Here is a 12,235-nt window from a genome sequence, read left to right on the forward strand (position 1 = left end):
CTGCCATTATTCTACGTGGCATTGATTCAACAAGGTGCTGATAGAATTCTTTAGAAATGTTGGCCCATATTGATAGGATAGCATCTTGCAGTTGATGGAGATTTGAGGGATGCACATCCAGGGCACGAAGCTCCCGTTCCACCACATCCCAAAGATGCTCTATTGGGTTGAAATCTGGTGACTGGGGGGGCCATTTTAGTACAGTGAACTCATTGTCATGTTCAAGAAACCAATTTGAAATGATTCGAGCTTTGTGACATGGTGCATTATCCTGCTGGAAGTAGCCAGAGGATGGATATATGTTCTCATTCTGTTTACGCCAAATTCGGACTCTACCATTTGAATGTCTCAACAGAAATCGAGACTCATCAGACCAGGCAACATTTTTCCAGTCTTCAACAGTCCAATTTTGGTGAGCTCGTGCAAATTGTAGCCTCTTTTTCCTATTTGTAGTGGAGATGAGTGGTACCCGGTGGGGTCTTCTGCTGTTGTAGCCCATCCGCCTCAAGGTTGTGCGTGTTGTGGCTTCACAAATGCTTTGCTGCATACCTCGGTTGTAACGAGTGGTTCTTTCAGTCAACATTGCTCTATCAGCTTGAATCAGTCGGCCCATTCTCCTCTGACCTCTAGCATCCACAAGGCATTTTTGCCCACAGGACTGCCGCATACTGGATGTTTTTCCCTTTTCACACCATTCTTTGTAAACCCTAGTAATGGTTGTGCGTGAAAATCCCAGTAACTGAGCAGATTGTGAAATACTCAGACCAGCCCGTCTGGCACCAACAACCATGCCACGCTCAAAATTGCTTAAATCACCTTTCTTTCCCATTCTGACATTCAGTTTGGAGTTCAGGAGATTGTCTTGACCAGGACCACACCCCTAAATGCATTGAAGCAACTGCCATGTGATTGGTTGACTAGATAATTGCATTAATGAGAAATAGAACAGGTGTTCCTAATAATTCTTTAGGCGAGTGTGTATATATATATATATATATATATATATATATATATATATATATATATATATATATATATATATATATATATATATAGTGGACAGTGCGGGACGGTGTGTATATCCCACTCAGATACCTCAGCTGGGTGGAATAGCTAAAATCTGTAATAGTCTCAGCAGCATGTAGGTTGCGGAGACAAGATTTTTGGTATATTCTGGGCTTGATTTTAGTTGAATTGGCAGATAGGACTGGAAGTGGGATCTGCCAATCCACACCCTTCCAGGACGGGTGTTCCCTTGGTCCAGAGAGGATCGTAGGTGAGGTCTGCGATAATCAGACTGGGATAAAGCACCTCCCAGGGTGTCAGCTGGGAGAGAGTGATTTGGAACAGAGACCTGCAGAGGCTCTGAGTGGTCTCAGGCAGGAAGGTTGAGGGGCCACGAGGCTACGTGATAGCTCGAAGTTTGGGGGGCCCAGCGACGCCTGTGGAGCGAGGGTCGCACGGCCAGAGAGTCAGGAGGACTACTGGGCCATAATCCCGCCAAAAGGTACTGGAGTTGTCACAGCTGCTACCCTGTTTGGCTGAGGAAAGCCGCATTTGATTTTCATGTGTGAACAGAGCTCTTTAGGCGATTCAGGGATAAGCTATTTTGTATTAGCAAGTGCCTAGACGGGCAGGTGTTTATTTTGTATCATTTATGTTTGAGCTGGTGCCAAATAAAAGCGTTGTTTGGACCTTAATCCTGGTGAATCCTGAAGAAGTATGTATAGTGACACAGTGAGAGATTTGTTAACCTACAAAAAACCTCTCTGTCTATAGTTGACAGCACAACGTTCCACCTGGAGTAACATACAATGTCATAACAAAAAAGCCAGTGGAGATAATATATCCAAATTCATATCACTTTATTGTATAAAATGTAGAGAGAAAGGGCAAGATGGAAAAAGTACCTCCTTGCGCTTAGGGCTATTACATCCATCTGGGCGTGGTCATGTCTTCAGGTACGTCCTAGGACTAAAGTGTTTATTGAGACACCATTATAGACACTGCCATATACAGCTTCTATATTAGGCCTATGTTATTGATTAGGCTATGGATATGTAGAGAGAATCTCTAAATCGCACATCCTCATACCTATGCTTCTGATATACAACTGTTTTCAATTATCAGCATTTCTTATGATAAAACATGGCTATATAGCGATGCTATCAATCATTTGCTGTGCACTATAAAGAGACAATTAGTATACAGTTTGATCAAAGCGCATAGGCCCACTTACCGCGACAAGGTTGCCTCTTGTTTAAGTGGGAACCTACTCTAACCATGGCGCAGAGCCGTGCAGCGACCACCACGCCTCCACACCGCTCCAGCAGGCAATGGGATCCAGCAGCCGCACAGCAGCCCCACTATACAGTGAGGCCACATGGGCCCCGGGTCCCATCACTCCACCAGCACGGCACAGAAGCAGAGACGGCCGCCGTCCAGCGCCGCATGTGAACTGGTGCAAATGGCTCACCTGTTCACAGCCTCTCAGGAACTCCAACTGAGATGTGGTAGGAATTTATAGACCCTTTGCAGACTTCTGCTAATTAAAAAGCACCTAAGCCACATGGGGAGGAGTGCTGATTCAGAGGGGGGAAAAAGAAGTTTATAGCATAAATTGTATGGATATGTAGAGAGAATCTCTAAATCGCACATCCTCATACCTATGCTTCTGATATACAACTGTTTTCAATTATCAGCATTTCTTATGATAAAACATGGCTATACAGCGATGCTATCAATCATTTGCTGTGCTACTAATTGTCTCTTTATAGTGCACAGCAAATGATTGATAGCATCGCTGTATAGCCATGTTTTATCATAAGAAATGCTGATAATTGAAAACAGTTGTATATCAGAAGCATAGGTATGAGGATGTGCGATTTAGAGATTCTCTCTACATATCCATATTATTGATTAGGCTATACAGACATATTATTGCGTATATCCATACGCAATAATATCCATGAATTTCTTTTGAGGTAATTGCAGTATATTATGTAATTCCCCATTGGGGTGTGTATACGTTATACTATACACCTCTTTGGTGTACATTTGATGTTTGTACGTCACAGCACAGACCTGTGCAAATATATGCCCTTTGCTTCTCTGTATACTTTTTCCATCTTGCTCTTTCTCTCTACATTTTATACAATAAAGTGATATGAATTTGGATATATTATCTCCACTGGCATTTTTGTTATGACAGTGAGAGATTTGGTCTGGGAAAACAGGTATTTTCCTCCCAGCATGTGTTGCTGGGCTGATTTACAGCCAGGTGAGGTCAAATATCGGACCAGATTTTAAATGCCGGTCCGGGTTTTGGCAGCACCTGGCTGTCCTTAAAATAGGCAGCTGGGCTCAGAAGCCATGTCTCTGTGTTGGGATCTGGGAGCCTTGTGTCTGGATGAAGGCTTGCTACCTGTTTGGCGTGAAAACAGGTTGGTGCTGCTATCAGCAAGGACTCTTTAAGGCAGAATTGCCGCATGGTGTGAATTACCACCAACACAGCAAGGTGACTTTTTGTTTGAATATGACTGCTTGTTTTGTCACTTGCTTAAAGTGTGAATATAAAACACTGAACTGCTTCATCCAAAGAACTTGTTGTTGCCTCTATACTGCGTCCGCTAATCCTGTCTATCAGAGCAAGTCCCCACAATTGGTGGAGGATGCGGGCAAGAGCAGTGAGGCTGGTATGAACGCCTATATTTTTGGTTTCTGCATTTTTCAGGCACGGTTGTATGTCATACATTAAACCAGCTGTATTACAACCAGGGCCCCACAAAAAAAATGGAGGCTGTTGTGAAGGCCCTCATGGAGGCTAATCTGCAGCAGCGAGAGACAAACCTGCAGCAACGCGAGGCTAATAAGCAGGAGACTAACCAGTTGCTGCTACAACACGTAATGGCTTTGCAGACAGCAGGAGCAACCCCAAGAGTCCATGATGCCCGGAAATCAGTCCGTGCCGCGATTCCTAAGATGACCCCAGCAGACAACATCAAAACCTACCTGGCGATGTACGAGAAAGTGGCCATCAGGAAAAAGCTACCCCGTGACCAGTGGGCTGAGGTCGTCGCTCCATCACTGGCATCCAATTACCAGCGGGTGTATTTCGACTTGCCGGACGATCAAGCGACAGACTACCAAAAAGTAAAGGGTGAGATATTGGCAAGACTGGGGGTGAATGTGTTGGTCCAGGCCCAGCGGGTACATCAGTGGGGGTTTAGGCCGGCTGAGCCTGCGAAGACCCAGTATTACGACTTACTCCACCTCTTGCAAAAGTGGCTACAGCCTGATGTGCCGAGTCCCCTGGCTATGCTGGATAGACTATTAGCCGATATGTTCTGGAGGGCTTTGCTATACCCTCTCCAGCACTGGATTGGTCAGGTGTTTCCTGGCAATGCCCTTGAGATGGTGGACCTGGTGGAACGGTATGAAGCTACCAGGAATCTAAAGGAGGGTTCTGTCGGGAGGGGGGGCGTCGGCAAACCCCGGAAATCTCCACCCCAGGCCCGGAGATTTGAGCCTATAAAACCTGCCCGGGATGTACCCACGGCGGACCTGGCTCTGACTGAGGCTCTGCTGGACTCAGGGAGTCTGGTGACCCTCGTAAGGGCTACCCTGGTGCGGTCCACTGAGTATACTGGCTGGAAAGTCTGGGTCATGTGCATCCATAGAGACTTAAAAGACTATCCCACCGCCCTGGTGTCTCTAACCACAGGGACTAGCAGATCGACTCACGAAGGGGCAGTTGCCCCAAATTTACACTACGAACTTATAATAGGAAGAGATTTCCCGGCACTGTGGCCTGCTATGAAAGTGACTGATACCCATGAGACAGGGGTAACCCTAGCAGAGTGGCCCGGATCAGGGGGAGACCAGAACCCTGGGAACCTGAGACCGAAGGGCCAGCGGTAGGGGTGACCACCACTTCGGTGGAAAAGGGGGAGACAAACCCGCTAAGTGTGATGTTGGGAGACGTGGAGGACTTGCCGCCAGGTCCTGAATTGGCAGACCTCAATGTCTCCGAGGATAATTTTGGTACCGCCCAACGTCGGGACCCAACCCTATCCCGCGCCTGGGAAAATGTATTAATAGTAGATGGTGAACTACAACAACCTGGGGCAGAGTCAGATTTTTCCTATTTTGTGGTTCATCAGGATAGCTATGGACCTCATAGGCCCAGTACCGAAGTCCGCCAGAGGGAATCAACACATCTTAGTCATTCTAGACTAAGCCACTCGTACAGAGTGCCACTGCGACATACCTCGGCCAAACTCATAGCTAAGGAGTGAATTGAGATGTTTTCCTGAGTAGGACTACCTAAAGAGGTTCTGACCGACCAAGGGACCCCTTTTATGTCCAAGGTGATGAGGGAACTCTGCAAGTTGCTACACATAAAACTACGGACGTCCGATTACCATCCGCAAACTGTTCTATGGCAGACACCCTTGCGGTCTCTTGGATGTGGCCAAAGAGGCGTTTGGATACAACCGCTCACTCCACATAAAAGTGTCATTGAGTACGTTACCCAGATGCAAGATCGGATAGAGACAGTGTTGCCTCTTATTAGGGAGCATATGGAGGCAGCTCAGTGAGCCCAGAGTCAGGTCTATAATCGACAGGCTCGGGTCTGGATCTTTAACCCGGGTGATCGGGTTTTGGTTCTGCTGCCGACCGTGGACAGTAAGTTCCTGGCTAGGTGGCCGGGGCCCTACGAGGTACTCGAGAAAATTGGAGATGTAAACGACAAGGTACACCAGCCAGGGCGGCAAAAGTCGGAGCAGGTGTACCATGTGAATTTACTCAAAACCTGGAAAGATAGGGAAACCTGTACAGAAGACAGCCCGTGGCCACGTTTTCTAGGAGAAGAGGTACCGGCCCCTCTGTCTGAAGCAAGAGAGGCAGCTGCCACAGTAAAATTTGCCGACAGCCTCTTCTCTAAACAGAATCAGGAGGCCAGGGAGTTAGTTAGTCGGAACAGGGATGTGTTCTCGGACCTCCCTGGATGCACTTCCATAATCCAGCATGACAGTCACTGAGCCTCAGGCAAAAGTCCGATTAAAATTATACCGGGTGCCCGAGGCTCGGCGACCAGCCATATTGGAGGAGGTGCAGCTAATGTTGCAGCTAGACGTCATTGAGGAGTCAAAAAGTGAGTGGGCCAGTCCTATAGTATTGATACGCAAGCCGGATGGGACGTTGCGGTTTTGTAACGACTTTCGAAAAACTTAACGAGGTTTCCAAATTCGATGCATATCCCATGCCCCGGGTGGATGAGATCATCGAGAGGTTAGGACAAGTGCAGTATTTTTCTGTTTTAGACCTCACGAAAGGGTACTGGCAGGTGCCCTTAACGGAGGCTGTATCAATATAAGGTCTTACCCTTTGGTCTGCATGGCCCCCCGCCACTTTTCAGCGACTAATGGACATTGTGCTTCGTCCACATCGTTGGTAAACTTTGGCTTGCCCGGACGATATTGTCATCCACAGTGCCGACTCGGAAAGTCACCTACCCAAAGTGCAGGCTGTAGTGGACTCCCTTCGAAAGCTGGCCTAACCGCTAACCCAAAAAAACGTGCGATAGGGTTAGAAGAGACTAAGTATCTGGGGTATGTCATTCGGCACAGAGTCATCAAACCCCAAGTGAACAAAATAGAGGCGAAACGGAATTGGCCCCGACCTGTCATCACTAGGCAAATAAAGTCATTTATGGAAATGGTGGGCTATTACATGAGGTTTGTTCCCCACTTTGCTACTCTAGCTTCGCCCTTAACAGGACTCTTGAAGGGACACAAGTCAATGATGGTTCGCTGGTATGATCGGGCAGAAGAGGCTTTCTCCGCTTTGAAGTCGGCCCTGTGTGGGTCCCCGGTTTTTGTGACACCCGACTTCAAAAGGAAGTTTATAGTACAGACCGATGCCTCAGAAGTAGGCCTCGGTGCTGTACTGTCTCAGGAAGTCAACGGGGAGGAGCATCCCGTTGTGTTCCTCAGCCGTAAGCTCACTCTATAGTATAGTGGAGAGAGGGTGCCTGGCTATCAAGTGGGCACTAGAATCTCTCCGCTAGTATTTATTGGGGAGAAAATTCCGCCTGGTGACCAACCACTCCCCTCTCAAGTGGATGACCAAGGCAAAGGACAGAAATGCCTGGGTCACCCAATTGTTTGTCTCCCTACAAAACTTTTAGTTTTCGGTGGAACACAGGGCAGGCCGGTTACAGGGAAAAGTGGATGCTCTGTCCCGGATACACTGTCTGGCATGTGTTAACCCCTCATGGTTAAACCAAAGGGGGGTGGGGGGGTATGTGACACAGTGAGGGGTTTGGTCTGGGAAAACAGGTATTTTCCTCCCAGCATGTGCTTCTCCCAGCCAGGTGAGGTCAAATACCGGACCAGATTTTAAATGCCGGTCCGGGTTTTGTCAGCACCTGGCTGTCCTTAAATAGGCAGCTGAGCTCAGAAGCCATGTCTCTGTGTTGGAATCTGGGAGCCTTGTGTCTGGATGAAGGCTTGCTACCTGTTTGGCGTGAAAACAGGTTGGTGCTACTATCAGCAAGGCTCGGAGGCAATTGTTTGAATATGACTGCTTGTTTTGTCACTTGCCTAAAGTGTGAATAAAACACTGAACTGTTTGATGCAAAGAACTTGTTGTTGCCTCTATACTGTGTCCGCTAATCCTACCAGAGCGAGTCCCCACAATATATACACACACCTTTCTGATAAAAGCAGTGAATAATGGCTTCACTGTTCATTTGTTCTTTCACTTGAAACATCAAAGAAAGGAGGGACCAAAGTTAGTGATTATTAACCCCTTCACTTCCTTAGAACACAGGAAAAGTTAAAGATTTTTTTTTCCAGTTTTTAAACTAAAAGGGGGTTCTACAGTCAGGTGCATCTTGAATTCTGCAAGATATGGTAGTCAGCAAAGACATTGAGAACCAGGAGCACTTTTGTTCAGGTCCACCCTTTTGTTCTTAATATAAAATGAGTCCCTGCCTGAGAGTTACTTACATAAAATGCTTGTTCCCGCAATGAGGGGGTATCTGGAGGACTAGGATTATATGTGGAAAATCGCTTGTTCACAGTAGAGGTTTTATTTACAGTACTGGCAGCTGAGGGTTGGTCTTCCTTGTCAAATGGACTGCAAAAAAAGAAACAAATGAATATGAATGGAAATAAAAATATAGATATTATAATAATATTACAAAATGAATAATTCTTCTTAAATATCATTAACAAACCCAGACTGATAAAAGCATTTATTTTTATACTTCATTTGCCTGAAAATTCATTAAAAAATCCTACCTTTTAAAGGGGTTATCCGATTTCTTAATTTTATTTTATCTACCCAGAGTACTCCAAACACTGCATATTGTTGCCCCATATGCCTGTTTTTTATGTCCGCACTGTACTTTCTCTTTTTTCTGCATTAGTTCCTTTAGGCTGGATGTCTGGATGCAGAAATGTCTGTTTTTACCAGCTTCCTGTTGGGTTTTCCAACAAAAGCCAGCATGCTTTTGCTCTATAATGTTTCACAGTGTTTGCTCGGCCTAGTTAGCATGGAGAGAGGCGGTGTATGGGACATATCTACTGCAGAGAGAACAGTGTGAAGCATGGCCTAGGAAACATTACAGAGCTGAGCATGTTATTGTGCACACTACACAATACTGTACATTACACACATCTACACTGCACTATGCTCATAAGCAGTCCCAGAAAGATACCCAAATACCTTTTTCATTTAATTTTCCATTTACATTTTTGAGTTGAGTAATTTGTGACTCTTGTTATTCCACAACCCCATCGTCTTTGGTTGCATTGTCCCATTAGAAAGACTTGCCCTTTACAGGATAGAAGATAAGTTACTCATCGGTGGGGATTTGACCACTGGGTCCCCTGCCGATCATGGGAATGGGTTCCTCTGTTTGAATGATCCAGTGGTCACGCATGTGCACTGCTGCTACATTCAACTCTGCTTTCTCTGGCAAACCCACAGAGTTGAATGGGACAGTAGCTTGCATCTATGGCCATCACTCCATTCAAATGGGGGAACATAATGTTCCCATGAATAACAGGGTCCTAGTGGTCAAATCCCTGCTGATCGGACAATAATCCTGTGTGCCAATAAGACAACATCTTTGCTGGTTTGATTCATGTTTCCATTGTATTATACACTGCTCGTTTCCATGGTTATGACCACCCTACAATCAAGCAGTTGTGGCTGTGCTTTCACACTATAGAAAAAAGTACAAACCTCTCTGGTGGCTGGGACCATGGGAATGTGCATAGGCAGGTGCCTCTTTTCTATAGTGTGCAAGCACGGCCACCGATGGATTGCAGGGTGGTGGTTACCATGGAAATGAGTCATGTCCATCAAGTCCAACCTGTAATCCTGCTATATTGATCCACGGAACAAATTCAAACATCCATCTTCCTTTTAATGAGGGTTTGAGCCAAAAGGGAAAGGGTACATACAAAGTAATAAGCCTAATGTTATTTTGAAAATAAAAAGTCATCTAAACCTTTTTTGGAAGCCATCTACTGTATTTGCTGTGACCAGCTCCTGCGGCAGGCTATTCCAGAGATTCACAGATCTTACTGTAAAGAATGCTTCTCGCCTCTTATGACTGAATCTTTTTTTCTCCAGGTGTAGGGAGTGGCCCCTTGTTTTGTGAGGGGGTGTATCAGAGAATAGCTTCTCTCGATATTTTTCCTATGGTCTGTTTATATACTTTAACCCCCCCCCACCACCACCCCCACTTAGAAGTCTTTTTTTCCCCCCCAAGACCAAACAAATTAAGTTCTTTTAATCTCATCTTCCAGGCCCTTTATGAGTTTAGTTGCACTCCTTTGGACTCTCTAACTCCACAGTATCCTTTTTATGGACTGGTGCCCAGAACTGAACCACGTATTCCAGGTGAGGCCATCCAAATGCTTTGTATAGTGGCAATATTACATCCCTGTCCCGCGAGTCCATACCTCTTAATACAAGACAAAATTCTGTTGGCCTTAGAAGCAGCCAACTGGCTTTGCATGTTGTTATTTAGTTTATGATCTACTAATACACCCAGATCCTTCTCAACCAGTGACTCTCCCAGTGTTACTCCCCCTAGGACATATGCTGCATGCAGATTATTAGCCTCCAAGTGCATAACTTTACATGTTTCTATATTGAACCTCATTTGCCAAATGGAGGCCCAAACAGTAAGTTTGTCCAAGTCAGCTTGTAACATTGTAATACGGTACATTCTATGGAAGATATTAATAAGTTTCCCATCATCTGCAAAAATAGAAACAACGCTATTAATCCCATTCTCTATGTCATTAATGAATAAGTTAAATAATAGCAGACCCAGCACAGAACCTTGGGGTACAGCACTTATAACTGGGGACCATTCAGAGTATGAATCACTGACCACAACTCTTTGGATACGATCTTGAAGCCAATTTTCAATCCAATTACAAATTATATTTTCTAAGCCAATAGACCTCAATTTACACCCATTAGGCATCTGTGCAGGACACTATCAAATGCCTTTGCAAAGTCCCAAAACACAATATCCACAGACTTCCTTCTGTCCAGGCTTCTACTCACCTCCTCAAAAATAAGTCAGGTTAGTTTGACAGCTTCTGTCCGTAGTAAAACCATGTTGGCCATCACATAATAATAATAATAATAATAATAATAATAATAATAATAAATTATATTATTGACAGTTATATAATCCTGTATGTAGTCCCGTAGAAGTCCTTCAAATTTTTTTTCCCACAATGGATGTTAAGCTTACTGGGTCTATAATTCCGGTGAAGATCTAGCACCCTTTTATACACTGGGATTGTTCAGGAATTCACAATTTAGAACACATGCCGGCAGCCTGCCTCCCCTACTAATGGATCACACTTATCTGCTCCACATCGCTCTAGTCCTCCGCACTGGCTACTGTGTCCGTATGTTTCAGTCAAGGGTTTGTTTGGCTCCCCTCTGGCATGATCCCCGATCCTCTTCAGCCAATCACTGGCTTCACAAAAGATAGGTCACCACTGAGGCTAGCAGTTGGCTGAAGAGGATCAGGAGACCAATTCTGAGAAAGAAGAAAACTATTTCTGGACCTGAAGCCAGTTGCCAGCGAGGAGGACTGGAGTTGTGCGGGGCAGGTTAAGTATGACCCTGGCAGCTGTCAGAAATTGTGTATTACTGGGAAACTCCTTTAGATTTTTCCTCTAAGATTATATATACAGTTATGCCCATAATTATTCATACCCCTGGCAAATTTTGACTTAGTTACTTTTGTTCAACCAGCAAGTAATTTTTTGACGGGAAATGACATAGGTGTCTCCCAAAAGATAATAATGCCTCTTGTACATTTCTCAGCTTTTATTTACATTTGAGCAAAAAGTGTCCAGTCCAAAATTATTCATACCCATCTCAATAATCAATAGAAAAGCCTTTATTGGCTATTACAGCAATCAAACGCTTCCTATAACTGCAGACCAGCTTTTTGCATGTCTCCACAGGTATTTTTGCCTATTCATCTTTAGCAATGAGCTCCAAATCTTTCAGGTTGGAGGGTCTTTTTGCCATCACCCTGATCTTTAGCTCCCTCCACAGATTCTCAATTGGATTCAAGTCTGGACTCTGGCTGGGCCACCCCAAAACGTTAATGTTGTTGTCTGCTAACCATTTCTTCACCACTTTTGCTGCGTGTTTTAGGTCATTGTCATGCTGAAATGTCCACTGGTGCCCAAGGCCAAGTTTCTCTGCAGACTGCCTGATGTTGTCGTTGACATTGCCATTTACTGTGATTAGGTTCCCTGGTCCATTGGCTTAAAAACACCCCCAAAGCATTAGGTTTGACAGTGGGTATGGTGTTCTTTGAGTTGAAGGCTTCTCCTTTTTTATGCCAAATGAAGGAAACATCATTGTGACCAAACAATTCAATTTTTGTTTCATCTGACCATAACACAGAAGATCAGAAGTCTTCTTTGTCCAGATGAACTTTTGCAAAGGCCAAGCAAGCTTTTGTGTGCCTTATCTGGAGAAGTGGCGTCCTCCTTGGTCTGCCAGGGGTATGAATAATTATGGACAGCACTATATATTTACACATACAATGTTGCAGTATTTTCCGGTGTGATTAAACACTAAGTTTTGATTCAAGAACGTGAGTGCCGTCACGTCCCTGAAGTTTTCTCCACACACACACACATACTACTCAAAAAGTTAGGGAAATTAT

At 44.9% G+C, this 12,235-nt stretch overlaps 1 protein-coding gene across 6 annotated transcripts in view; it reads right to left on the minus strand.

Annotated features, from left to right (window-relative positions):
• The window catches only part of RIPOR1 (RHO family interacting cell polarization regulator 1), a 381,181-nt gene that overhangs the window by 162,583 nt on the left and 206,363 nt on the right, over positions 1-12,235 (minus strand). For all 6 annotated transcript variants that reach the window (XM_040410140.1, XM_040410139.1, XM_040410137.1 and 3 more), the window contains exon 12: positions 8,016-8,145. In XM_040410140.1, the coding sequence (XP_040266074.1) occupies positions 8,016-8,145 (130 nt within the window). The remainder of the gene's footprint in view (positions 1-8,015; positions 8,146-12,235) is intronic.

This window comes from Bufo bufo, chromosome 10 (genome assembly GCF_905171765.1).
Source record: "Bufo bufo chromosome 10, aBufBuf1.1, whole genome shotgun sequence".
Classification (NCBI taxonomy): Eukaryota; Metazoa; Chordata; class Amphibia; order Anura; family Bufonidae; genus Bufo; species Bufo bufo.